Source organism: Neovison vison, chromosome 13 (assembly GCF_020171115.1).
Source record: "Neovison vison isolate M4711 chromosome 13, ASM_NN_V1, whole genome shotgun sequence".
Lineage (NCBI taxonomy): Eukaryota > Metazoa > Chordata > Mammalia > Carnivora > Mustelidae > Neogale > Neogale vison.
Genome location: NC_058103.1, coordinates 98,822,477 through 98,847,688, shown reverse-complemented (window position 1 = coordinate 98,847,688; position 25,212 = coordinate 98,822,477). Strand labels below are relative to the sequence as shown.

The 25,212-nt window shown below is 52.4% G+C and overlaps 1 protein-coding gene across 4 annotated transcripts; it reads right to left on the bottom strand.

Annotated features, from left to right (window-relative positions):
• Positions 1-2,691: 2,691 nt before the first annotated feature.
• Positions 2,692-24,366, bottom strand: CLN6 (CLN6 transmembrane ER protein). 4 transcript variants are annotated; one of them, XM_044229944.1, is made up of 7 exons: positions 24,175-24,365; positions 15,826-15,940; positions 9,780-9,878; positions 8,526-8,714; positions 8,135-8,190; positions 6,228-6,350; positions 2,692-4,355 (listed from the first exon to the last, which is right to left on the bottom strand). In XM_044229944.1, the coding sequence occupies exons 1-7, from the start codon at positions 24,258-24,260 to the stop codon at positions 4,085-4,087; spliced, it is 939 nt and encodes a 312-aa protein (XP_044085879.1). In that variant the 5' UTR covers positions 24,261-24,365; the 3' UTR covers positions 2,692-4,084. The 4 variants fall into 4 exon arrangements, with proteins under 4 accessions (XP_044085879.1, XP_044085880.1, XP_044085882.1 ...); XM_044229945.1 differs by lacking the exon at positions 24,175-24,365 and adding an exon at positions 16,940-17,003; XM_044229946.1 differs by lacking the exon at positions 2,692-4,355 and adding an exon at positions 4,362-5,345 and having other exon boundaries at positions 24,175-24,366.
• Between the last annotated feature and the right edge of the window lie 846 nt (positions 24,367-25,212).

Sequence of the window (25,212 nt, the reverse complement as noted above, 5' to 3'; positions counted from 1 at the left end):
GGGTTGGTGATACCCAGAAAGGGGGTGCCTCGGGGGTCTTTCCTGTCTCTTACCTGGGGCTAAGATGGGGCTGATTACATAAGACCCATCGGACAGCACCCTCTGGGTCGGAGAGGACCCCTCCCATGATGGCACAGCCAAGCAATGGGGGGCGCCCCCACTGCCAAGGCCTTGGGATGTCCTCGGGAGAAGGGGCTCAGGCTCCGTGCTCTTGGGCCGGAGTCCAGTCCTTCCCTCAGATCCATTTGCTGAGTGACCTTGGCACATCATTTCACTGTGCTGTGCCTCAGTTTCTGCACCCGGCCTCATCACGGGGCTGTTGAGAGAATCGAAGGGCCAGCACACAGTCGGTTCACCCCGTCCTTCCTTCTGGACACCCTGACGGTAGCGGTGGGGTGGGTGTGTGCACTGGGGTTCCAGGCCCCACAGTTGAGCTACCCCGCGGGCTCACAGGGAGGCCTCTTAGGTGACTTTCCCCAGCCAGAAAGGCTCCTCTTCTTCATTTCCCTCTTCTGCTCCCCACAGGCGCCCCTCTCCCCCGCAGAAACTGCTGACTGTCCCCATGTCCTTGCCCCGGAAGTGGGGTGGTTCCCTGGGGCTGCGCACTGGGCACAGCTGGGTCTCACCCTGGCTCTCCTCCACAGCTGCTGGCTCCGTCTGTGGGGCTCCAACTCCAGGGCACCCCCCGCCTTATCAGGATTGCCGCGGAGGGCTGAACAGGCTGTGCTCTGCACAAGGGCCCCCCACCCAGGGGATGCCTGGGACCTGGTGAGTGGCTGCGTGTGCCTGCAGGAAGGGGGCCCTCTTGCTAATGTGTACAACGTGGATGGGGGGCCTGCCCTTGGTCTGTTCTCCCTCCCTCCTTTTCTGACTGCCTCCGCATGGAAGATTTTCTGTTTTCCAAAATAGTGTCTCCTGAGTCACCTCTTCACATCTGTTTCTAGACCCAGAGAATTTCAGCTGGGGGATTTGACTCCTCTCTGTTGGGGGTCACAGGAGGTGGGACAGGAGGGAGCTTCTGCTGGCAGCCTTGTGGGGAGAAGTGAGGCAAAGTCAGGCGGGGCCTTGGAGGCCAGCAGTGGTGGGTGGGGGGGAGGGGGGCAGAGCTGAGGCTTCTGGGGAGGCCCCAAGGGGGCCCAGGCCAGAGTGCTCGCTCGGAATGACCCTGTGTTTGGGTTGGAGCTCAGGGGGGAGACAAGGTATTTTCTTGCATCGAGGTCAGTGCATGATCCAAAACATCTGCTTGGGTGGGTTGGCTCCCCGAGGGGTCCCTACAAAAAAATCCATGGAGCTATGAACTTCACTGTGTCCTGTGTCTGCTACACTTCAATTGTCAGTGGCTGAGAGCAGGTGCCACCACTGCCCACTGGCCATCCGTGCCACCCCGTGGGATGCTGGGGGTGGGGGACAAGAAGGGCTTCCTTCAACTCAATGTGAAAAAAAGAAAGCCCCTCCAATACCACCTGGGGCCGAGACTTCGTTCCCCTGAAGGGCCCCATCACCACCTTCTGATGCGGCCGCTAGAATGGGACAAGAATTTGTGTTTTCTTCTGCCATCCTGGGCAGAAGAAAGTCAGCGAGGTGGAGTGAAGCCAGGTTGCAGTTAAGAAGTATTTCTAGGGACATGTTTCCAGCAAACTCTTTTGGGCAAACTGCCCAAAGAGATCCCGGTCAAGGGGGGACATGAAATCATTCTAAACATTTACTTTCATACCATTTTTTAATTTTTTAACAGTTTATTTATTTTAGAGAGAGACGGACAGAGAGAGACAGAGAGACCAAGAGCAAGCATGCCCTGGGGTGGGAGGAGGGGCAGGGAGACCCCAAAGCAGACTCTCAGCTAAGCGCAGAGCCCAACGCAGGGCTCCGCTTCATGACCCTGAGCTCGTGACCTAAGCCAGAATCAGGAGTTAGACACTTAACTGAGCACCCCCCCCAGGTGCCCCTATACCTAATTTTTTATTCGTTTTTTTTTTTTTCCTGTTTTCTTATCAAGGACTGCCCTCCCCACAAGTTATAAGAGCTTCAGGCCCCACGTGACCAGGCCTGTGCCTGCTCATAAGACACCCAGCAAGTCTTGCTGTGCAGAATCGGCCAGAGACGCGGGTGGAAGGAGGAGTGTCCTTGAGGCAAGGAAGGGATCCGGCGAGATTGCTGGGCTGATGGGGGCACAGCCTCCGACGATGCCAGCATCGAATGTCTCCTGTCCAGCATCGCCCTTCCTGTGCTGTCTGCTAACAGGAGCCCCTGGTAAGTCCCAGGAGCTGGGTGGTGAGTCTGAGATGTCGAGGGATTAAGTGACTTGCCCAAGGCTCAGGGCCAACCTCCAACAAACCTGACTGCCCACCTCCCCCCAAAGGGCACCTTTCTCTGTTTCAGCCTCTGGAATGGGCTGGCAGTGCAGCTGGGAGGCCTGAGGGGCCATCTCTGAGAGGCAGGCCTGGAGAGGCTCTCTCCTGGCTCCCCACTCCCCATATGCCCCAGACTTCACTGAAGAGAGCTGGAACTGACTGGGAGAAGCCCTTCTTGTCCCCCACCCCCAGCATCCCACGGGGTGGCACGGATGGCCAGTGGTGGCGCCTGCTCTCAGCCACTGACAGGCCTCACACCAGCCACTTGCTCCCCTGCCCCAGGGAACTCCCTCCTGCTGCCCAAATTCACACACAAAGCAAGCAGCAGCCACCAGCCAGGTTGGGCTCCACACTGGTCTTTATTCACACCTCTGCCTGTGGGACCCGGGGCTGGGGACCTCTAAGGGGGCTGCTAAGGGACCCCAACATGAAAGGAGCATCCAAGACAAGGGGCTCCCTGAGAACACAGGAGAGGAGGCAGGGCCTGAGGAAGGCAAGGCAAGAGGCCCCCTGAGATCCACAAGCTCACCGAGCCAGCACTGGCTGGAAAATGAGGCTGGTGCGGGCAGCTGTGTGGGCAGATCTGGCCCCAAGACCTGGGGGAAGGTGGGCACTTCATTCCCTACTGGGAATGAAGCTTCCTTTTTCTGGAAGCAGGGCTGTGAGCAGAAGGCATGAGATTCAGGCTGAGACAAGGTCTATGGGGGAGAGCCTCCAGATCCCCCTCCTAACATCCTCCAAAGGCCCCCTGGCCCTATAATGGGGCTCAGGGCACACTGCAAGTGTTTGAGAATGCAGCATTCAGCTGCAGCTCAGATTTCCTGGTCAGGGTGTCACAGTTCCGGTGGGGAGCAGGGAGACAGCTTCTGGCAGAGGGAAACGGCGGTCAGGGGAGTGGGCTGGCCTCTGGCTCTCCAGGGTCAGGGCGGTGCAGCACTCCATGTGACGTGAGTTGGGGTGAGGATCTGCAGGGCACATACCCTTCCCAGAGTAGCAGAGGGTGGTGACAGGAGAGAACGATCCGTCCATCCCAAGGCTGCCCCAACAACCAGCCCACAGACACACTTTGGGCCTAGGTCCCAGCCAGTGCAAAGGAGGCCCAGAGGAGGGATGTGCTTTGTTCAACAATATGCAGGAAGTTAACTTAACCTTTGTAATCTGGCCTCCACGGTCAGGGTAGGTCTGAGGGGTGAGCCTGGTGGCAGAAGACAAGACCAGTCCCCTCATGGCTGCTGCCCCGCCCACCAGGCCTACCCAGCATGGCTACCAGAAGCCTCCTCAGGAAGACACCAGCCCTGAGCAGTAAGTGAGAGTGCCCCACTCCAGTCAGATGCACGAGAAGGCAGGGCCCAGACCTTGGCCTGGACATACGGCTTCAAACTGAAAAGATCCAAACCAAAAAAGAAACTTGATCCAAATAATTGCATATCACAATGAAGCACTCTGTACATGTGTGTGTGCACATGTGCATGCACAGACACACACACTCTGTCCTTGTGCACGTGTTCTGTTACCAATGTTCTCAGTTACCAGTTACACACACACACACACACACAAGCACACATCCCATCCATGTGCACAACACGTATCCCTGTGTTACAACTGCACACCCAAGGTGGATACTCACGTAGGCGCACACACGTACACACGCACACATACACTCCCTGCTCAGACACACTCTCTGGCCCATCACCCGCCAGGCAGAGCACTGGTGAGTGGCTGTTGTCGGGGACTCAGCGTCGGCTGCTGACATGGAGGGTGTAGAAGGCCCAGGGCTCAGGGACATAGATGACACCCGGGTACTTCTTCCTGAGTACAGGGTCATTCCACAGCCAGGCGACCCACAGCGCCACAAGCAGGAGGGTGAGGGCAAAGGAATAGAAGAGGAAGAGGCCGTTGCTGTCCAGGAAGAGGCACTTGCGCTTCTGGTGCAGGACAAGGGCCAGCATGGCGAAGAAGGTGAAGATGAAGAGGATGAAGATCTGGCCCTCGGTGACCAGGTACCTGAAGAGGCCAGTGGGGGCGGTGAGGCTGGCACTCTCTCTGCCCGGCCTCCCTCCCTGTACCCACATTCCAGGCTGCCCCCTGGTCAGGCAGAGCAGCTCATCTCAGGCGAGGTGGAGGGAAGCATACTACTTGGAGCCACAGTCCATACTGATTTGGCTTGTACAGTAGCTATTTTTAAAATATGTTGAGTTTGTTACCAATATGTACATAACAGCAGAAAAGGTGGATTTCTGGTTTCTTTGGTCACATCAGGCCTCTATTCCTGCTCGACAACAACTGATTAGAGGAGAAAGCAGCTATCCCCTCTAGAAAGAGAATTGTTCTCTTTGCCACAGTCTCCACCATTCCCTATCGCCTTACTGGATGCCCACTTGATGCCTTTCTGTTACTGGCTTATTTCCTACAGGCATTTGAGATTGGGAATGCAGCTGCAATTCACGGAGGCTGTCATTACTGTCTCCTTGATGGCTGGGACAGTCTCGGGTCTCCCAGGGTTCTCTGTAGCTCCTAAGGCAGTACCTAGCACATGGCCAGGAATCAAGTCACATCTGTTGGAGGGCTTCAGAGAGGCTGTTTGGTCCATGCCCCTGCCTCTAGAGAGAAACATGACGCTGACCCATTCCGTTCAAGGAATGACAGCTCTGCAACTCAGTGGCTGTGGGACCTCAGGGAATCTGCACGACATCCTGGAGCCTCTGTGTTCTTACTTAGAAAGGGGGAATAAATGGCCCTGTCTCTCGAGACGTAAGAGCTGACAAGAGCTGTGTGCGCCTCTCACTTGGAAAAGCACATTGTTCAACCAATGGCTGCTGTTCCTACTGTGGTTGTCTCAGCACTAACATGCTGCGCACGTCGAAACACTTTCCTGCTTGCTGTGGTTGCCACTCCTTCTTTTTCATCCTGTCCTCAGGGGCATACAGATTGGTCCTGGTTGACCCTCTCCGCCCAGCCGGGGACAGACCCAGGAGCAGATCTAGGAAACTGGCCCTAGGAAAGAAGACCCTTTTCATTCTAAGGCAAGCTTCCCATCAGAGAAGGGTCCAGTCCTTTCCCAATGCTCAGGGAAAGGCTGTCCCCACGGCAGAAGTGACAGACATAGGGCCTGGCTGAGGCTAAGTCCTCTGAAATGGGAGAAGAGCTCTGAAAGGCACAAAGAAACCAGGGATGCCTGGGTGGCTCAGTGGGTTAAGCCTCTGCCTTAGGCTTGGGTCACGATCCCAGGGTCTTGGGATCGAGCCCTATACTGGGCTCTCTGCTCAGCGGGGAGCCTGCTTCCTCCTCTCTCTCTCTCTCTGCCTGCCTCTCTGCCCACTTGTGATCTCTGTCTGTCAAATATTTGGGCTCTCTGCTCAGCAGGGAGCCTGCTTCCTCCTCTCTCTGCCTGCCTCTCTGCCTACTTGTGATCTCTGTCAAATAAATAAAATCTTAAAAATAAAAAAAAAAAAAGAAACCAGGCAAGAAACTTCCCCCTTATCTGTCCTTGTCACCCTCATAGTGCTTTATTGTTTATGAAGCCTCTTTTCCTCCTCCTAGATCCTCACCATCTGCTGAGAGGGAGACACGCAGGGGCTGTCCCAATGTCACAAAGGAGGAAACAGGCCCACAGGACTCGATGGGCTCGATATTACAGGTGGGCTCTACTGGGCTCCACAGTGGCACTGGGGTTCCAGGAGGTAGGGCAGAGGAGCATGAGAATGGAGAGGAGCACTCAGGCCTGGCTTCCTGGTGACAGAGAGGCTACCACAAAGCACTGCACCATCTCCACTAGACCCAGGTGGAAGCAGAGCCCAGAGTGGGACTGTGGTCAAGAGGACTTTTTTACCACCCAGCTCCCTGAGTGCCCCCCACCCGGGTCCAAGGTCCACTCACCAATAGTACAGGCCACTGGGCACCACCAGGAGCAGGGCCACCCCTGGCATTGAACTCTCGGCTTTGGTGGGAGTGAAACAACCACTGAAGTACATGAAGAGGATGAGGAAGAAGGGGACGTACCTGCAACAGGGAGGCCGGGGCCTCAGAGGCCCGCCCACCCGCCGCAGTGCCCCTCCACCCAGCCCTCACCCCCACCTGTCCTTGCACCATTCCATGCAGGCCGCATCAGCGTTTACCAAATGCCTGGTTTAGGCCCGGGCACTCACCCCACCAGACTTCCCCGTGCTGGGGGCCCTGGGGGCGGGTGTGCAGGAAGGAGGCAGGAAGATGAGGCTTGCTCCCTGGCATATGCAAATCAGGGTCTCATAGGCCGTGGTGTGGGGAGGACCCTCCCACACGGCCCTAACCACCTCACTCCACGTGGGTGTGTGTGTAGGGGGTGCCTCTGTCTCATTGTGGCACTCTGCACACCCGGAAGAGGTACACCCAGCAGGGCTGAGGAGGGAGAGCCTCCAGGCTCAGGTTTAAAAAAAAAAAGAGAGACAGAGAACCATACCTGCTGGGGTCCTCCAAGGGGCTCTGTGAAGCCCCCTCACCCATACGCAACCCAGAGCCTCACCCCTTCCCCACACACAGCATCTTACCCAAAAGTACCAGCCTCTCCTCTCCACAAAGGCTGCCTCTCCCACACCCCCTTCTCTTAGCTACCTTGTGTCCCCCTTCCACAGCCCCCATTTGCTCCCAGCCCACCCCCTCTTCCCTTCCCAAACATCTCTGGGCAAAGGCCTGTCCAGGGCCCCTGGACTCACTGCCAAGAGGACCAACTTTGCCTGTTTAAAGTGGATCCTGGAGGGCGGCCTGGGGGCTCAGTCAGTTGAGCATTTGCCTTTGACTCAGGTCATGATCCCAGGATGGTGGGATCAAGCCCTGCATTGGGCTCTCTGCTCAGCGGGAAGCCTGCTTCTCCCTCTCCCACTCCCCCTGGTTCTGTTCCCTCTCTTGCTGTCTGTCAAATAAATAAGATCTTTAAAAAATAAAAAATAGGGGCGCCTGGGTGGCTCAGTGGGTTAAGCCGCTACCTTTGGCTCAGGTCATGATCTCAGGGTCCTGGGATCGAGTCCCACATCGGGCTCTCTGCTCAGCAAGGAGCCTGCTTCCCTCTCTCTCTCTCTGCCTGCCTCTCCATCTACTTGTGATTTCTCTCTGTCAAATAAATAAATAAATAATCTTTTTTAAAATAAATAAATAAATAAATAAAAATGAAGAATAAATGGATCCTGGAAACACGACTGTCGGCCTGGTATGACAGGAGCCAGCCACCTCACTCAGGGGTGAGGCTACGGGGTGCAGAGCTTGCTGGCTGCTCCCCCACACCCTCTCACTAGTCCCAGCTCCTCCTGTAAGATGTGGGGCAGAACAGACAGCTGCCGGCGGCTGGGGCCCTGGCTCTCCCACGGCTGTGCACAGCTGGGAGGTTTCCACTGCCTTTGGGATGAAGGGGACCCCTCCCAGGAGTTTCAGAAGCAGGGCAGACAGCCCCTCCCCCCGTCAGTCCACTTGGTCCTCCTCGGCTTCACCCCTACCTCCACTCCCAAAGACCGCGTCCTGACCCAGTGCGGGTCCCCCCTCGGTGCCCACCCACACCCCACGGCAGCGAGAGGGGCGGGACCTAGTCTGCGCCGCGCCCCTCCCCTCCCCCCCCCCCCCCCCCCGCAGGCTCCGGCAGGGCCTGGGAGGGACAGCCGCTTGCTGCCCTCTAGTGGCCGCCGCGGGCACCGTCGCGCTGGGACGGGGAGGGCCTGGCACCCCACACCCAGAGGCTCGTGCAGTGTCCTCTGGGGCCGGACCCGGGGCCCCTGGGGAGACAGCCCGGCTGGCGCTGCCTTCCTGGCCCCGACACTCACCACATGGAGTGGCCCAGGTACTCGTCGTAGTAGTAAAGCAGCTCGAAGGAGTCGATCTGAGGGCGGTGGGCATGGCAGTTGAGAGCAGCAGGTGCGTCAGGGCGGGTGCTGGGGCCCACGCGGCCCACCCTTGCCCGGGCCCGGCCCTTCCCCCAGCAGTCCTCATTCCCCACCCTAGTCTTGCCCTCTACTGCAGGGCCCCCCGGGGGGCAGCCAGTCGGGGCCCCTTCCCGAACTGTCAGAGGCATCATAGCTCAGCGGGTACAGTGCCCTCCCCTAGCAGAACGCTTAGTGGGTCAGGCGCCAGTGACGGCTGGGGGCCACCTCTCTGGCCTCCGGGACAGACTGTGCCAACAAGGCTTTACATGCGGGGTTGGGGAGGGCGGCTCACCAGCGTCTCTGGCTTGAGGTTCCTGATGATGGGATTCTCCCGGACGGACAGGTGGTGCTGGTAGCCGCTGAAGAGCAATCGGTGGTTCACTGAGTCGCCCACCAGGTGGATGCTGGCGCCCATGACGAAGGTGATGATGCTGAGGTAGATCATGGCACGTGGCAGCGTGCGAGGGGACCGCTCCATGAGCTGGGGTCAGAGGGGCACCGGAGAGCGCGACTCAGCCTTCACCACAACAGGAGACAGCCCCTGGTCCCTCCCCCATGCCTGGGGTCCATGGATGCCACCGCTGAAGAGTCACTCCAAACTGGGTCCCTGCAGCAGGCTGAGCCAGCCTCCACAGTCTCCTAGGATCCCCGTGAAGCCAGCATGAGTTGGGAACCAGCACCCCCGTTCCTCAGAGAGCATCCCCAGCTGCAGAGGGACGAACTGACTGCCAAAGGTCGCACACTGACCCTGTGCTGGCAGTGACAACCAGGCCTTCAGCCCAGGCACCCAGGCCTGGCCCTCTCCCCACTCCCAGCTGGGCCTCTGGATGGCTGGGCTGATCAACGCTGCAGGACCCTCTCATTTTGGAGCCACGGGTCCATGGTAAAACACCAAGAAAATGTCAGGGAAGTGGGGTGGGGAGGATGCTTTGGAAAGGAAACTTTAACTTAAGACTCCTCTGAATTCTAATTTTATACCTGTCTTAGTTTTGGTGATTAGACACATTTCTTTAGAAACAAAATAATGGGGATGGTAGGTGGCGACAGTTGTTTTAAGAGCCCTTATTTGGACCTGCAAAGCTGGCAGCCCTGGCTAGCTCTGTGCTCCCAGGGTCATCTCCAAGTCCTGGATCCCCAGGCCAGAGTAGAGGTCACCTCTGTTGCTTCCACCTGGACCCTACCTGCCTTCCCGACTTCCCCCCAGACAACCAACCCACTCACTCCCTCTGCCTCAGCCTCCCCGAATGTAGTTTCAAGCATGATCCTGTCTTCAGGTCCTTTTGGTTGACCACCTCTTCTACATCATCCCCTGGCACACAAAGCTGACGCCCAAATCAAATATCCCTCCTTGGGGAGGGCTTCTCCATCCCTCCTGGCCGGGCCTTTGGTGTGTCCCTTGATCACAGCCTTTATCCCCCAAGCTCGGGCAGGGTAGGCCTGCTTCCATATCTGCTTCCAGGACTCCCAGGGCTTGGCACCAGCTTCCTGCCAGAGAAGGAGGAAGGAATGAGGGTGGGAAGGGAGGGCAGGGAGCCGGGGACTGTACCTTGAGCAGGAGGAAGGGCGTGATAATGTTGTAGGCCATGTGGAAGTAGTCCCCCACGCTGGGTTTGTTGAGTGGAAACCATTCGAGAGGGAACACCAGCTGGGGAGCAAAGGGAGGAATGGTGTGCACCCAGGCAGAGCCCCACGAGGCGCTCAGGGAGTCAGCCCCCACCTCCTCCACACACACTTAACTCTTTTTGTGATCTATGGGGATCCTCTGGGCAGCTCTGGGGTACCCAGACAGAGAAACCGAGTCCCAAAGAAGATAAATGGACCTGTCCCCAGGCATACTAGTAGGTGCAAATCCAGGGCCTGACTCTGGGCCTCCACCCTAAACGGGTACTAAATAAATGTCCCTGGTACTGGTCTGGGAGCTGGAGGCTGATTTGGGACTTCATGGTGACGTCTGGCAAGTCCTTCTCTTCTATAGGCCTTGGTTTCCCCATCTGCAACATAAGAGATGTGACCTAGGTGGTCTCCTTGGGCCCTTAGGGGTCTGACAGTTCAGGTCCTATGATGATGAAAAGGTCTCCTGACCTCGAGGCCCCATGCTGTATGCACTGAGCAGATGGACTGCAGGCAGACTGCTTCCAAATCAGGTCAAAAGCGTACATTAGGAAACAAGGAGAAAGTAAGTGAGTCCTACAAAGCAGCTTCAGTTCTTTCTTTCTTACCTCCCCTGAGATAGGAGGCAGGCCAGGGGCAGTTCCTCTGCCTGGGAAGCCCTCTCTTACTGGTCTGCCCCACTGAGTCCTGGCCATGTCAGGGTCAGTGTGAAAACCCCCGTGCAAAGTCAAAACATATTATGACCCCCAAAACTATACTTCCAGCATCTGTTCATTGAGAACACAGGCAATGACTACAAGTTTCAATCCAAATTATAAATGTTTATCTCTTGAGGCACCTGGGTGGCTCAGTGGGTTAAAGCCTCTGCCTTCAGCTCAGGTCATGATCCTAGGGTCCTGGGATTGAGCCCCACATTGGGCTCTCTGCTCAGTGGGAAACCTGCTTCCTCCTCTCTCTCTGCCTGCCTCTCTGCCTACTTGTGATCTCTGTCAAATAAATAATGAAAAAAAAAGTCTTTAAAAAATAAAAAAAATAAATGTTTATCTCTTTTAACTCAGAAATGCCATGCTGGGTGCCTGGGCGGCTCAATGGGTTAAAGCTTCTGCCTTCTGCTCAGGTCATGATCCCAGGGTCCTATGATTGAGCCCTACACCGGGCTCTCTGCTCAGCGGGGAGCCTGCTTCCCTTCCTCTTTCTCTGCCTGCCTCTCTGCCTAATTGTGATCTCTGTCAAATAAATAAATAAAATCTTAAAAAAAAAAAAAAAGCCATGCTTGTTAAAACTAACCTGCAAATATAAAACTCCCAGGACATAGGGTCTGTTCCTCTCTTTCTTTCTTACTCGGTGTGTATCTCTGTATCTTCACCTATATCAAGATAGATATGTTGGATATATATACCACATCTTCTTTATCTATCCATTTATTGATGGACACTTAGGGTGCTTCCATCATTGGGCTATTATAAATAGCGGGGTACATATCTTTTTGAATTGGGGTTTTCATTTGCTTTGGGTAAATGCCCAGTAATGGAATTACTGGATTGTATGGTATTTCTATTTTTAATCTTTTTTAGGAAACTCCATACCGTTTTCCCCAGTGGCTGCACCAATTTGCATTCCTACCAACAACACATGAGGGTTCCCTTTTCATCCCATCCTTGCCAACACATTACTCAGCCATAAAAAGGATCTTCCCATTTGCAACAATATTGATGGACCTAGAGGGTATTATGCTAAGTGAAATAAGTCAGAGAAAGAAAAATGCCACGTGATTTCACTTATATGTGGTATTAAAAAAACACAAATTTCAATGAACAAACACAGAAACAGAATCACAAATACAGAGAACAAACTGGTGATTGCCAGAGGGGAAGTTGGGGGATGGGCAAAACAGGTGGAGGAAACTAGGAGGCACAAACTTCCAGTTATCAAATACATAAGCCATGGGGCTGAAAAATATAGCATGAGAAACAGCGTCAGTTGTGCCGAAATGGTGCAGTACAGTGCCCACACTTAGTGTGGCACGCCATGATGTACAGAACTGTCAGGTCACTATGTTGCACACCTGAAACTAACATAACACTCTATGTCAATTCTACTTAAATTTCTTTTAAAAAGATACATACAGGGGCACCTGGATGGCTCAGTGGGTTAAAGCCCCTGCCTTCAGCTCAGGTCATGGTCCCAGGGTCCTGGGATCGAGCCCCGCATCGGGCTCTCTGCTCGGCAAGGAGCCTGCTTCCTCTTCTCTCTCTGCCTGCCTCTCTGCCTTCTCTGTCTGTCAAATAAATGAATAAAATCTTAAAAAAAAAAAAAAGATACATACAATGGCTGAAATACTCTTTGTGATAGCAAAATACTAGGGACAGGCCGACTCTTCAACTAATGAGGACAAGCTCAATACATCACAGGGCATCTTTGCTACAGCAGGTGAAGCAGCCATTATCAGAAATAACACCGGATGGCTACCGACAAGGGAAGGCAGCCATCGTGTATTCTAAAGTAAAGCTAGCAAGTTGTAGAGCAAGGCATAAAGTAAGATCTCATTTCTTTTAGAAAAGGAAAAAGAATATATAATATGTTTGCAGAAGCTGAAAAGGGGCGGGTGCCTATGCCCCCAAACTGTCAGGGGTGGGCCTGGAAAGGGAGACTCTAACACTTCTGCATACACCCAGGCATTACTGACTTGTTACAACCACTACATACTACTTTTATAACTGGCACGAGTTCGGTTTTCATTATTACAGATTTGGGAATGTCGTGCCTAAAAGCTCGACAAAAGCTCCTCAAATGTATACTCTCCTAACAAGCCCACTGATGTTGCTGGGCAGGCTGTGGAAGGGATTCGCCCTGCAGGAGACCACCATGGCCAGCCGTGGCTGAGTCCTAAGGAGCGAGAGCAGGGGACAGCCATGAGCCCGCTCCAGGCCTCATTTTCCCCTCTCCACAGCATCAGTGTGATGGGCAGCTCCTTTGGCCCCCAATCTGTGGGACTTCATGGCAGAACGGGGCTGGGAGCAGCCAGGCCAACCAGCCTCCTTAGAGATGAGAGAAACAAAGGCCAGCAGACAGTGACTTGCGTAAAATCACCCGCAAAGGTAACCAAGTACACTGACTCCTGGCTCTGTTTTTTTTTTCTTTCTCCCACACTTAAACAGCACATAAGCCTTACAGAGTCTGCAGGAAGGAGAATCAGCATCCACCCCAAACCCACAGTGCAGCCAGAATGGCTTTTTTCAAAAATTTTTTCTAAATATTTATTTGAGAGAGAGAGAGAGAGCACGTGCGCATGCAAGAATGAGCCAGGGCAGGGAGAGAATCCCAAGCAGATTCTGAGCTGAGTGTACAGCCTGACGCGGGGCTCGATCCCAGGACCCTGAGATCCTGTCCTGAGCCAGAATCAAGAGTCAGCTGCCTAACGGACTGAGCAACCAGGCGCTCCAGAAGAGCTTTTCGTAATCCCCTTCCAGTCTCTGACCCATGTGTACAAGGTGTTGAGACTGTCACTGACCTGCACTCAGGGGGTATGCACACCACTGCCACACCTCTCCTCTCCGAGAGCAACCTGGGTCGCTGGCTACTCTAATGCGCTTAGAGGTGCTCTAGGGCACCTAGGATTCCTGTATCATGGCCAGATAACGTTTTCTATACCAGATACGGAAAGTTGTTCTACTCAGTCCCTACCGCCTGAGGTAAGCAACACTGCAGCACAGAGGCTATTGTCTTCTTGCTGATTCCACCTTCAGGGCAGATTCCTGGAAGGGGTCTTACTGGGTCAGTTGGGATGAACATCTTAGGGTTCTGGATATATCCATGACAGGAAGGGGGTCGACTCTGGGGCTGGATACCTATGTGCTGATGCTGGCTCTTCCACGTGCTACGTGGGTGACCCTGAGCCAGCGAGCCAGTGACTTGCCCTCTCTATCCCGAGTCTTCCCATCTATAAAACTGAGATTAGGAAGAGGGCTGAGCTGAGGATTCAGTAAGTTTAAACACATACAGAGCTTAGAACAGAGTGAACACTCAGTGTACCTTAACCACTATTTCTACTTTCCCATTATTATTATTATGATCGTTGTTCCTTCAATAAAAGTGCATTGAGGGCGCCTGGGTGGCTCAGGTGGTTGAGAGTCTGACTCTTGATTTCGGCTGTGGTCATGATCTCGGGCTCCTCAGATCGTCTCTGCATCAGGCTCCATACTCAGCAAGGAGTCAACTTAAGATTCTCTCTCTCCCAAAGGGGAACCCTCCTACACTGTTGGCGGAAATGCAAGCTGGTGCAGCCACCTGGAAAACAGCATGGAGGTTCCCCAAAAAGTTGAAAACAGACTACCCTACGACCCAGCAATCGCACTACTGGGTATTTACCCCAAAGATACAAATGTAATGACCCGAAGGGGCATGTGCACCCGAATGTTTATAGCAGCAATGTCCACAATAGCCAAACTATGATGCTCATCAACAGATGCATGGATAAAGAAGATGTGGTGTATATATATGGAATACTTTTTTTTTTTTTTAAAGATTTTATTTATTTATTTGACAGAGAGAAATCACAAGCAGATGGAGAGGCAGGCAGAGAGAGAGAGAGAGGGAAGCAGGCTCCCCGCCGAGCAGAGAGCCCGATGCGGGACTCGATCCCAGGACCCCGAGATCATGACCTGAGCCGAAGGCAGCGGCCCAACCCACTGAGCCACCTATGTAGCCACCAAAGGAAATGAAATCTTGCCATTTGCAACAACATAGATGGAACTAGATGGTATTATGCTGAGCGAAATAAGTCAATCAGAGAAAGACATTATCACAGGATCTCGATGATATGAGGAATTTGAGAAACAAGACAGAGGATCACAGGGGAAGGGAGGGGAAAAAAAAAACAAGATGGGACTGGGGAGGGAGACAAACCATAAGAGACTCTTGATCTCAGGAAACACACTGAGGGTTGCTGGGGAGTGGGGAGCAGTGGGGAAGGATGGGGTGGCTGGCTGATGGACATGGGGGAGGGTATGTGTTGTGGGGAGTGCTGTGAATTGTGTAAGACTGATTAATCACAGACCTGTACCCCCGAAACAAATAATACACTCTATGTTAACTTAAAAAAAGGAAAAAAAGATTCTCTTTTTCCCTCTACCCCTCCCCCACTCATGCATGCACACCAGTGCACTCTCTCTCTAAAATAAATCAATCTTAAAAGAAATAATAAAAATAAAAACCCAGGAAGCACTTATGCTAGGCACTGTTCTAGGTGTCTAGGTGTCATCTTGACAAACTGCTTTCCAAAAGGGCTTTGCTAATATGCTTATCACTAGCAGGTGCAAGATGTCCGTTCCAATGCTGGATATGGTTATTGTCCACACACGTACACACAAATTAACAACTTGGTTCATGGTGATGTCTCACTCAATGCATTCACATTCTGTTACCTATTTATCTATCTACCTATGTCCTTATTACAAGCCAGGGGCTTGGGTGCTCTTCCAGTATTAATCTCTCTGGAGGCCACCACTGTCCACTGATGCATGGAATATCCTGGAGGGAAGGGGATGGTGGCATGAGATAGCACTAAGACTTCCCTGGGGCTCAGAGTCACACATAACATGCAAGATCAGCCTATACTCTTTACCTCCAGAAAAACGATATTATACCAAGGCCATGGGGATGCTCTGCTTTCTTTCTCACACCCCATGGTATGACTTGGTGATTTGGTTAAACCCGGGTGTAAGGCATCGGGGTGGGGAGCGCACAGCATTCCTGTTTAGAGCCACCAGTTCCCCTGTGAGAGTCAGGGCACAGTATGACTATGCAGGCCCCCAGGACCTCTGCTTGCTGACACAGTCACAGAGCTAAAGGACATGTAAGCAACCAGGCCTATTCTTGCAGTTTACTATAGGGAAAGTGACTTGTCTAAGGTCACTTAGCTAATTCAAGTCACACTGTGTCCTCACTGCTGACAGGGGCTCTGTCCATGGCTTCACACTCACCATGGCAATGGGGCGGCCAAAGTCCAGAATCCAGTTCTGCAGGGTGAAGTAGAACCAGAGGTCAAGGTGGAAGGGAGCTGTGCCAGCAGCTTCGTCAGCCTTGACGGCACTGTGCCTAGGAAGGAACCAGACAATGGGGGTTAGCTCTCCCCTCCTCCCATGAGAATCTTCCCCTTGAGATGAGCCATGGGGATTGGAGGGCAGGAGGATTAATTTCTAGGAAGAGTTTTGTTGGAAATACTGGCTCCGAGGCCAAGGGGAACGTGTCCTGGGAATGGACTCTGGCTGCCCTGATGTTAGCTTAGCTTCTCTGTGATTCAGGAAACTGCCCAACCAGAATGGGGCATTCTCACCTACAGAATGACCGGAAAAGGAAATGGGTCAAAGGCTGCAGTATGGGTGAAGAATGGGAATCGTGAGATGGATGACAGCAGTGAGTCGGTATCCCACACTTACTATCGTCCAGGCACACGGCAAGCATTGTTTCGTTTAACTCTTGTCATCCTCACAGAAATCCTTGGAGGTTGGAATATTACCCCCATTTTACACAGCCAAATATTTAAGCCTAAATGATTAGGCTCCATGGTATCTCTGCCATCATCATGTCCACAGTGACTGGGCCACCAGAAGGGCAGGAGACCTGAGCTGAAGCAGTCAGAGCCCTCTAATGAGACCAGCCTTATAGACCACAGACTGGGATCAATGGGTCCTTTCCCTCAGTTCCTGAACGAGGAGGAAGGAAGAACGGGGCTGCTGGTGTTACTCTTCTCACTAAACCACAGTGCAACGAGGCAGCAGGGGACAAGTTAATGCAAGACACATGGCAAGAAGTGGAATGCCATCTGACAACACGTCTTTGGATGCCTGTCCCTCCTGCAAAGCAGTTAGCCAACTGCTTTTTGCAGAGGAGCTGAAGTTCAAAGGCCGGTGCACATGCCACCTCCTCCAGGAAGGCTTCCCTGATGAAGCTTTTCCCAAAGCCCCACCAGCCCCACTATAGGGGTGCGTCATCTCTAACTCTCAGTCTAGCCATGACATCATGGGCCTGGAGTTTTGCTTTTACCCAGCCCCTCAAGAAGATGAGTGACTTTTAAGGTTCTCTCAACTCACCCACCTCCTCATCACAGTCCAAATCCTCTTTACAATGTCCTGACACATCTTGCATGCCTCCAGCGACAAGCAGCCTGCTACTTCCTAAGATGATTGAGGTGTAAGTTTTATTGTTCTCTCTGTGCCAAGAACGGAGCTGTGTGAGTGGCCCATGTTACCCGGAGTTCTCATCTCAGCTCCTGGTTTATGCTTAGCGATTACTGGCTGATTTAGAACCATCTCAAGGCGTGACTGGGTGGCTCAGGTGTTAGGCATCTGCCTTCGGCTTGGGTTGTGATCCCAGGGTTCTGGGATTGAGCCCCACATCAGGCTCCCCCCTCAGAGAGAAGCCTGCTTCTCCCTCTCCCGCTCCTCTTGCTTGTGTTCCCTCTCTCTGTCAAATTAATAAATAAAACCTTTTAATTAAAAAAAGAGGGGCACCTGGGTGGCTCACTCAGTTGAGCATCTGCCTCCGACTCAGGTCATTCCCAGGGTCCTGGGATCGAGTCCCACATCGGGCTCCCTGCTTGGTGGGGAGCCTGCTTCTCCCTCTCCCTCTGCTGCTCCCCCTGCTTGTGCTCTCTCTCTCTCTCAAATAAATAAAGAAAATCTTTTAAAAAAGAAAAAATTAAAAGAAAAATTAAACCATCTCAATTACTAGTTACTCATTCTTTTTACTGGCAGATACTAGCTGAGAGGCAGCGACTGAAGGTCTTCCTCTTCTCAGGGCTACTGTTGCTTCTGTAATCCTTTTCAGCCAACTGAAGAATGGCCCACAGGGGGCTGGTAGAGCAGCCCAGAGGCAGAGGGGCAAGCCCCTGGGGAGGGGGTGTGTGGGAGGGGTGGGGGGGTTTCTCATCATCCTCTGATGGCAGGCAAGACGGGGTGGGTGGGGGTGGGCCTTTCTTGGGTCAACTAAGCCTTCCTGTCCCTTCTACTTGGTGCCGTGCCACCCACGCCCAACTGAGTACTGTGCTTCACCTGCATCATCTCACCGAACGCTCGCAGCAATACCGGGAGGTCGGTCCCCCCTTGTGTGACGGACGAGGGTACTGAGGCTTACAGGGGTTAAGTGCTTCAATCACCCGCACAGTAAGGCTCTAAATCAACTACTCCTTTTGTCAGTCTATTTCCCACTCCATGCTTCTAGTAAGAGATGATGTTTCCTTGGCCACAGGGAGTGCCGGCGACCTAAGTCAGCCCAGGAGGTCTTTACCAACTAGAGTTGGTGGAAGGAGTGCCTTTCTTTCTGGGATGCTTAGGATGCAAGTTCAGGGCTGCCTGTGGCCAAGGTACCAGCCTCACAGGACAGTCAGACAAGAACGAAGCCTGCAGAGAAGACCAGGGGAAAGGAAGAGGAAAAGCCCTGAGATTTCTGGGCAGGCCCCATGTAACGAGTTGGCCACAAGAGCTAATACATTCCTTTTTGCTAAGGGCACTATAGTTCACATTGGCTTTATGCCACTTGCAACCCAGGGGTTTTGAACAGCATAATAAATTCAAACCTATATGAACTCAAGAACTGTGTTTCCTCTTCTGTATTATAATAAACTATGTGCCATATGAAGAGATCAAGACAGAGAGGGTCAGTAAGGCCTGCAGTGGCAGGCAAGGCCTGCATGAAGGAAGAGAGCCTGAAAGCATGGATGGGTGGATTTAAGAAAGCAGAAAAGCAGGAGAGTGGGCTGGAAGGCCTGGGTGGGAGGGAGGAAGGCGCTGCATGGAGGTGAATGCCTGGGCTTATTAACAGAGAGGAAGAGAAGTAAGGGACTAGCTGGGCTTCAGAATGGGCAGATAGAAACTCACTGTCAGGACTGCTCTGAGATGGGTCTGAGCGGAGGGACTGTCTTAGAGGGTCCACCTGCCCTTCCTGCCCTGTCAATCAAGGCCTCAAAAAGCAGATGGTGAGGGCGCCTGGGTTGCTCGGTGGGTTAAAGCCTCTGCCTTTGGCTCGGGTCATGATCCCAGAAGAGCCCCGCATCGGGCACTCTGCTCAGCAGGGAGCCTGCTGAGAATAGATGAAAAGAACCATCCTCTCTCTCTCCGCCTACCTCTCTGCCTACTTGGGATCTCTATCTGTCAATTAAATAAATAAAATCTTAAAAAAAAAAAAAAAAAAAAAGCAGATGGTGAAAACCTCCAGGCCTGAAGAACTTGGTAGGAGAAAAAGCATAACAACCCTCAGTGTTTTATTCTGGAAACCTCCAAACTGGACAAGGAGTAGGATGTTTGCTACAGAGGAGAGAAGTATTTTGAAAGCCTGGGGAAGCACTTAGATATGGGTCTCTGGAAGCTGTGGATACGTAGCACATACTAGGGGGTCAGCAACTGTTTCCTCCTCTACCCAAGGGGGCATCTCAGCTAACAGGGATCCCTGTCAGTAGTCCAGCCTGGCTTAGCAGTCAGGAAGAAAAAGGGCAGATACACGGCACTCGACTTGGAAATCAAGACTGGTTAGCATCTGACTGGTTTTCTTCTGTTGGGACTGTGACCACGGAAGCAGATTAGGGAGGGTGAAGGCATCCTCTCCCCTAGTCCTTTTCCTGGGAATGAGCAACCTCAAGCCTGTCCCAAGTTCCTGACCACAGACTTCACATACTGGGCCCCCAGCCTGTGCCAGCACTTGATCTCAGTCATCAGAAACTGCAGCTGAGAACACCAGTGAATGGCAGGTAACCCAAGACAAGGATGGCCTTCTCTCCCCTCCACAGCTTTACGAGTCTACCATATGGGGGGACCTGATACCATGACAGGTGGGGAATACATAACATACAGCTGAAATATTCAAAGCAGTCAGCATCTGCAGGATTGTCTGGCAGAGAAGGAAGGAGTCAGTCATGGTGGAGTCAAGTAGGGACCCATAAATGGGAACTACAGAAGGATTAATTTCAGTTCTACATAAAGAATGGGAGAATACCTGACACGACGGAAAGCCTGAACAAGAAAATGAAGGCAAATAGTAAGAGGGGAAAAGATAAGGCAATTAGAAACCCCAGGAAAAACAAAAAACAATATAAGACAGCATATGGCACTGTTAAACATTCCTCAGCTTTGTAGGGAACGTTTACATAGCTTGACTAACAAAAACACTGTATACAGACTTTCAAAGTTTAGAATCCATGCACACCCAAAACATGGAAGACAACTATGCCTAAGAACAGCAGGTAAATACCATTAACCTTGAGAACATGAGAGTAGAACTAAAGAGTATATGCGTTAGACGAGAGGGTAGGGAAAGTCAAATGTTAGGATAGGGGACTATTACTCTCCTCTGAAAAAGGAATCAAGAGATAGCACCCATACTTCCCAAGAAAGGAAATAATGGTGTATGCATGTCCCCTAAGGCTACAAAGGTTAACAGAAGAACTAAGAATAGTTTAAAAACTGAGAACAGATGAAAAGAAACATCTTGTGAAGATGAGGGAGGTAGAAGTGAGGCAAATCTAACAGGAAATCAGCAAATATTATCTTAGAAGCTACAAATAATAAATCAAGGGGCACCTAAGTGGCTCAGTTGGTTAAGTGTCTGCCTTTGGCTCAGGTCATGATCACGGAGTCCTGGGATCAAGCCCTGTATCAGGCTCCCTGCTCAGTGGGGAGGCCGCTTCTCATCCCCTCACTGCTGCTCCCTCTGCTTGTGCGCGTGTGCACACTCTCTCTCTCTCTCTCTCAAATAAATAAATAAATAAAAATCTTTTTAAAAATAATAAATCAAGAAATGGCAGTTAAGCATAGCTTTTAAGAATATGGACTTCGCCAATGGGAAAAAGATAGTCTCTTCAACAAATGGTGTTAGGAAAATTGGACAGCCACATGCAGAAGACTGAAACTGGACCATTTCCTTATACCACATACCAAGAAAGACTCAAAATGGATGGAAAACCTCAATGTGAGACAGGAATCCATCAAAATCCTTGAGGAGAACACAGGCAGCAACCTTTTCGACCTCAGCCACGGCAACTTTTGCCTAGAAACCTTGCCAAAGGCAAGGGAAGCAAAGGCAAAAATGAAGTACTGGGACTTCATCAAAATGAATAGCTTTTACAAACAGCAAAGGAAATAGTCAACAAAACTGAAAGACAACTAACAGAATGGGATAAAATATCTGCAAATGACATATCAGATAAAGGGCTAGTATCCAAAATCTATAAAGAACTTATCAAACTCAACACCAAAAGAACAAATAATCCAATCAAAAATGGGCAGAGGATATGAACAGACATTTCTGCAAAGACATCCAGATGTCCAACAGACACATGAAAAAGTGCTCCACATCACTCAGTATCAGGGAAATACAAATCAAAACCACAATGAGATACCACCTCACACCAGTCAGAATGGCTAAAATTAACAAGTCAGGAAACAACAGATGCTGGCAAGGATGCGGAGAAAGGGGAACCCTCCTACACTGTTGGTGGGAATGCAAGCTGGTGCAGCCACTCTGGAAAACAGCATGGAGGTTCCCCAAAAAGTTGAAAATAGAGCTACCCTATGACCCAGCAATTGTACTACTGGGTATTTATCCCAAAGATACAAATGTAGGGATCCGAAGGGGCATGTGCACCCCAATGTTTATAGCAGCAATGCCCACAATAGCCAAACTATGAAAGAGCCTAGATGTCCATCAACAGATGAATGGATAAAGAAGATGTGGTGTATATATACAATGGAATACTATGGAGCCATCAAAAGAAACAAAATCTTATCATTTGCAATGACCTGGATGGAACTAGAGGGTATTATGCTGAGTGAAATAAGTCAATCAGAGAAAGACAATTATCATATGATCTCTCTGATATGAGGAATTTGAGAGGCAGTGCAGGGGGGATATGGGGTGTAGGGAAGGAAGAAATGAAACAAGATGGGATCAGGAAGGAGACAAACCATAAGAGACTCTTAATCTCACGAAACAAACTGAGGGTTGCTGGGGGGACAGATGGGCTGGCTGGGTGATGGAAATCGGGGAGGGTATGTGCTATGGGGAGTGCTGTGAAATATGTAAGCCTGACGATTCACAGACCTGTACCCCTGGGGTAAATAATACACTATATGTTATTTTTTAAAAAAAAAGGATATGGACTTCAGAGACCACCTAGGTTCATATCCTAGCTTTGCCACCAATCAGATCTTGAGCAAGTTCCTTAACCTCTCTTGGGCCTCAATGTTCTCATCTATAAAATGAGTGGTAACAGTAGATCCTATCTCAAGAGTTGTGGTTGAATTATTACATGCAAAACTTTAGAGTGGGCTCTGGTTCATGGAAAGTGTTACATAGTATTTGTTGATATTATTTACAATATGAATTTAATTCTAGTAGAAACGGCTAAGAGAGGCTACTGTGGTTGTCTCTGGTGCCAGGGAAAGGTGGAACGGAGAACCACTGCTTTTTACTCTAAGCCCTCTGTGCTATTTAACAATAGGCATGTATTACTTTGATTGCAATACAGAAACTATCAACAGAGCAGGTAGAAATCGGAATGGGCTACTTTGAAAGATAGTGAACACTGTGTCATTAGAGGCATGTAAGCAAAGCATGGATGCAGCAGAGGAAGTCCAAGCATCTTAGGAACCAGACAGGTTGATTCTACCTACTGTCTTCAGCAACAGTGATACTGAAAATGGTCCTACAGGTACGCTACAAGGGTGGTGGGGAAACCCTGGAAGTGAGTCAGTCCTTGTGCCACCCCCAGGGAGCACCCTGGCTGGTAGTGAGCTCCTACAAGAGGAAAGAGGAACACTACTTCTCAACAGCCCAAGTGGAACAGAACAGAAGCCCTGGGTTTAGACCCTGGCTCTTGCCAGCAAATGATGTCACCTCTCTGGGCCTCAAACACAAAACGTTTTTGCACATATACAAAATATGTATATGTTTCCACATACAAAACAGGAAAAAGACTGAGTCAGATACTGCATATGCAAGCCCCACATATGAGATAAAGTGGGATCGTATCTGATACCCACAAGTTGTTCTAAATGGGCCACCACTGTTCAGAGCAGTCAAAGACCCCCAAGTTGAAGAGGATCCAGAACCCAGATGACCCTCAGTAGCAGGAGAAAGAGCTATCGGCATAGCCAAGTCCTCAGACTTCCTCCCTTATACCAAATCACACCACCAACTTCCTAAAATTGACTCTGAGCACACTCCTGCTCAAAAACCTTCCATGGCTTCCCTGTGCTTACCAGAAAAAGGCTGCATTTTTAACCTACCATTTAGGGCTGGAACTAGAGTGAGGCAAGTGAGGCACATAGTGCTTAACATTTAAGTAGGCACAGGGTGCTTGAGAGTGAGCGTCTCCTTAAATTTCCTTAAAACCTGCAGTCTAGGCCTTCACTCTAGTCCCAGCAGTGCTGCCAGGAAAGGCCCTTCCCAGTTAGTCCGCTTCCCCTGGCCGCTGTACACCTGAAAGCTCCAGAACCACTGACCACTTGACTCTCCCCAAACTTTCCACCACCACCTCCCCCCACTGGAAGAGGCTTTCCTCGGAGTCCTCTACTGAATACTCGGAGACTAAGCTCAAGTGCCACCTCCTCCACGAAGCATTCCAAGATGACCTCTCGGCCCCTCTGGCTTCCCGTCGCCCAACCCTTTCATGCCTCCACAGCACGGGGCACACCGAAGATGCTTTCTGGCCTGTACAACAGGATGAAGGCTGAATGGAGGGAAAGACTAAAAGGTGGTTTCCGAGCTTCTTCTGCCCCTCCTGGTCTCAACTACATAAACCTGTAACTTCTTCCCCTTAGTGAGAGAAGGGAACAGCCGAACGAGTGCGAAAAGCCCTTCCTTCGTCGTTCTTTCTCAGGAAGAGAGCTTCCACACACTTCACTGTCTCCCGAATCTCCATTCTCACATTCTTGGGATAAGAAGCGAGCCTCCCCACGGATTCCGCTTGGAGGGACCCCAAGAGCTTGGTGGCGCCCAGGGCGTGCAAGTGCGCTGCAGGCAGTGTGCGCCGGGAACCTGGGGCACGCCTCCCCCACCCCGAATTTCTTGGACCCCTAGACTAGTATCGTCAGAGGCTTGTCCCACGCCGGCCCGGGAGGCGGGGGCTGCCGAGCCTGCCTGGTCCCGGGGCGTCCCCAGGAAGAGAAAGGGCTGTGGAGACGCGGCCCAGGCGCCAGGGCGCAGCGAGTGCCGCGCAGAGAAATCGGACTCCGGCGGCAGTCCACGGCCCACCCGGGGCTTCTCCAACCCGGTCCCTGCCGCCCGCCCCGCGTCACGTGGGGGCCGCGGCCTCGCTCCCCGCGCCGACGCGCGCCCACCTAGCCTGCAGGAAGGAGGCGCCAGGCTGCGCGGCCGCGCCACCCGCCGCTCCCGGATGCTGCCGCCTCCGCGCCGCTGCCTCCATGGCTGCCCCGCCGGCGACTGGGGTCTCGGCCCGCTTCCCAACTTGCGGAAGCACTCTGCCAGCCCCGCGCCAGCAACAAGCCCAGACACCGAGCAGGGGGCGGACCGGAGCCAACGGGGGCGTACGTGCGAGGGAGCGCGCAGCCCGGGAAGCACGGGCGGGGGCGGGGGCGGGGCCGGGACGGGGGCGGGGCTCTGGGGGCGGGGCCGGCGCCGGCGGGGAGGAAGGGGAGGGACGCGGGGAGGGACTGATGGAACGGGGGAGGCAGAGCGCGCCCCGCCAGGGGTTCAAGGGACTTCCTGGTGGTGGCGTTCCCGGCGGGGAGCGGGGCACTGCCCTGCGCGCGGGACGCTTGTAGTGTGGCCCTGTGGGGGCTGGGCGTTGCTGGGGTCGCCGATGACGTCCGGGAGGGAATCTTGGCCTTGGCTGGCTGAGGCCGGGATACTGGTGGAGCGGAGTTAGGGGGGCGGCATAGGGACCTGGGTTAAGACTCACTTGATCCAGATGCTAAGGCTGGATTTCCCTTGTCCTTGAGGACAGGGACAGGGGCGGGGGGGGGGGGCGGAATTATGTCCTCCCACTCTCCTCTACGCGCTTTCCTTTTTCAGATGGAAGATGTCGCTTCATAAAATGACACCTCTATGGCACTTGACGCTAGGAATTAAATAAGGGGCGGGATTAGAGGGTAGGGCAGAGAGGAGCAGCAAATTCTTAACAAGTTGGGGTGGCCTGGAATGGATTGATGCAGATTCTAATTATGGATTTGTCACTCTCTGGGACTTTGTGGCTTTGGAAAAGTCACTTGCTCTCTCTCCCTTCCAAACATGTATTAACTCCCTGCTGTGAGCAGCTCACCTGTGCCATGCCGACAGGAATGACAAACCCAGCTCTAGTAAGGCCTACACTGGTGGCGGGAAGGGGGCATTGGTAAAGGGTGTGGTGAGAAGAGTAC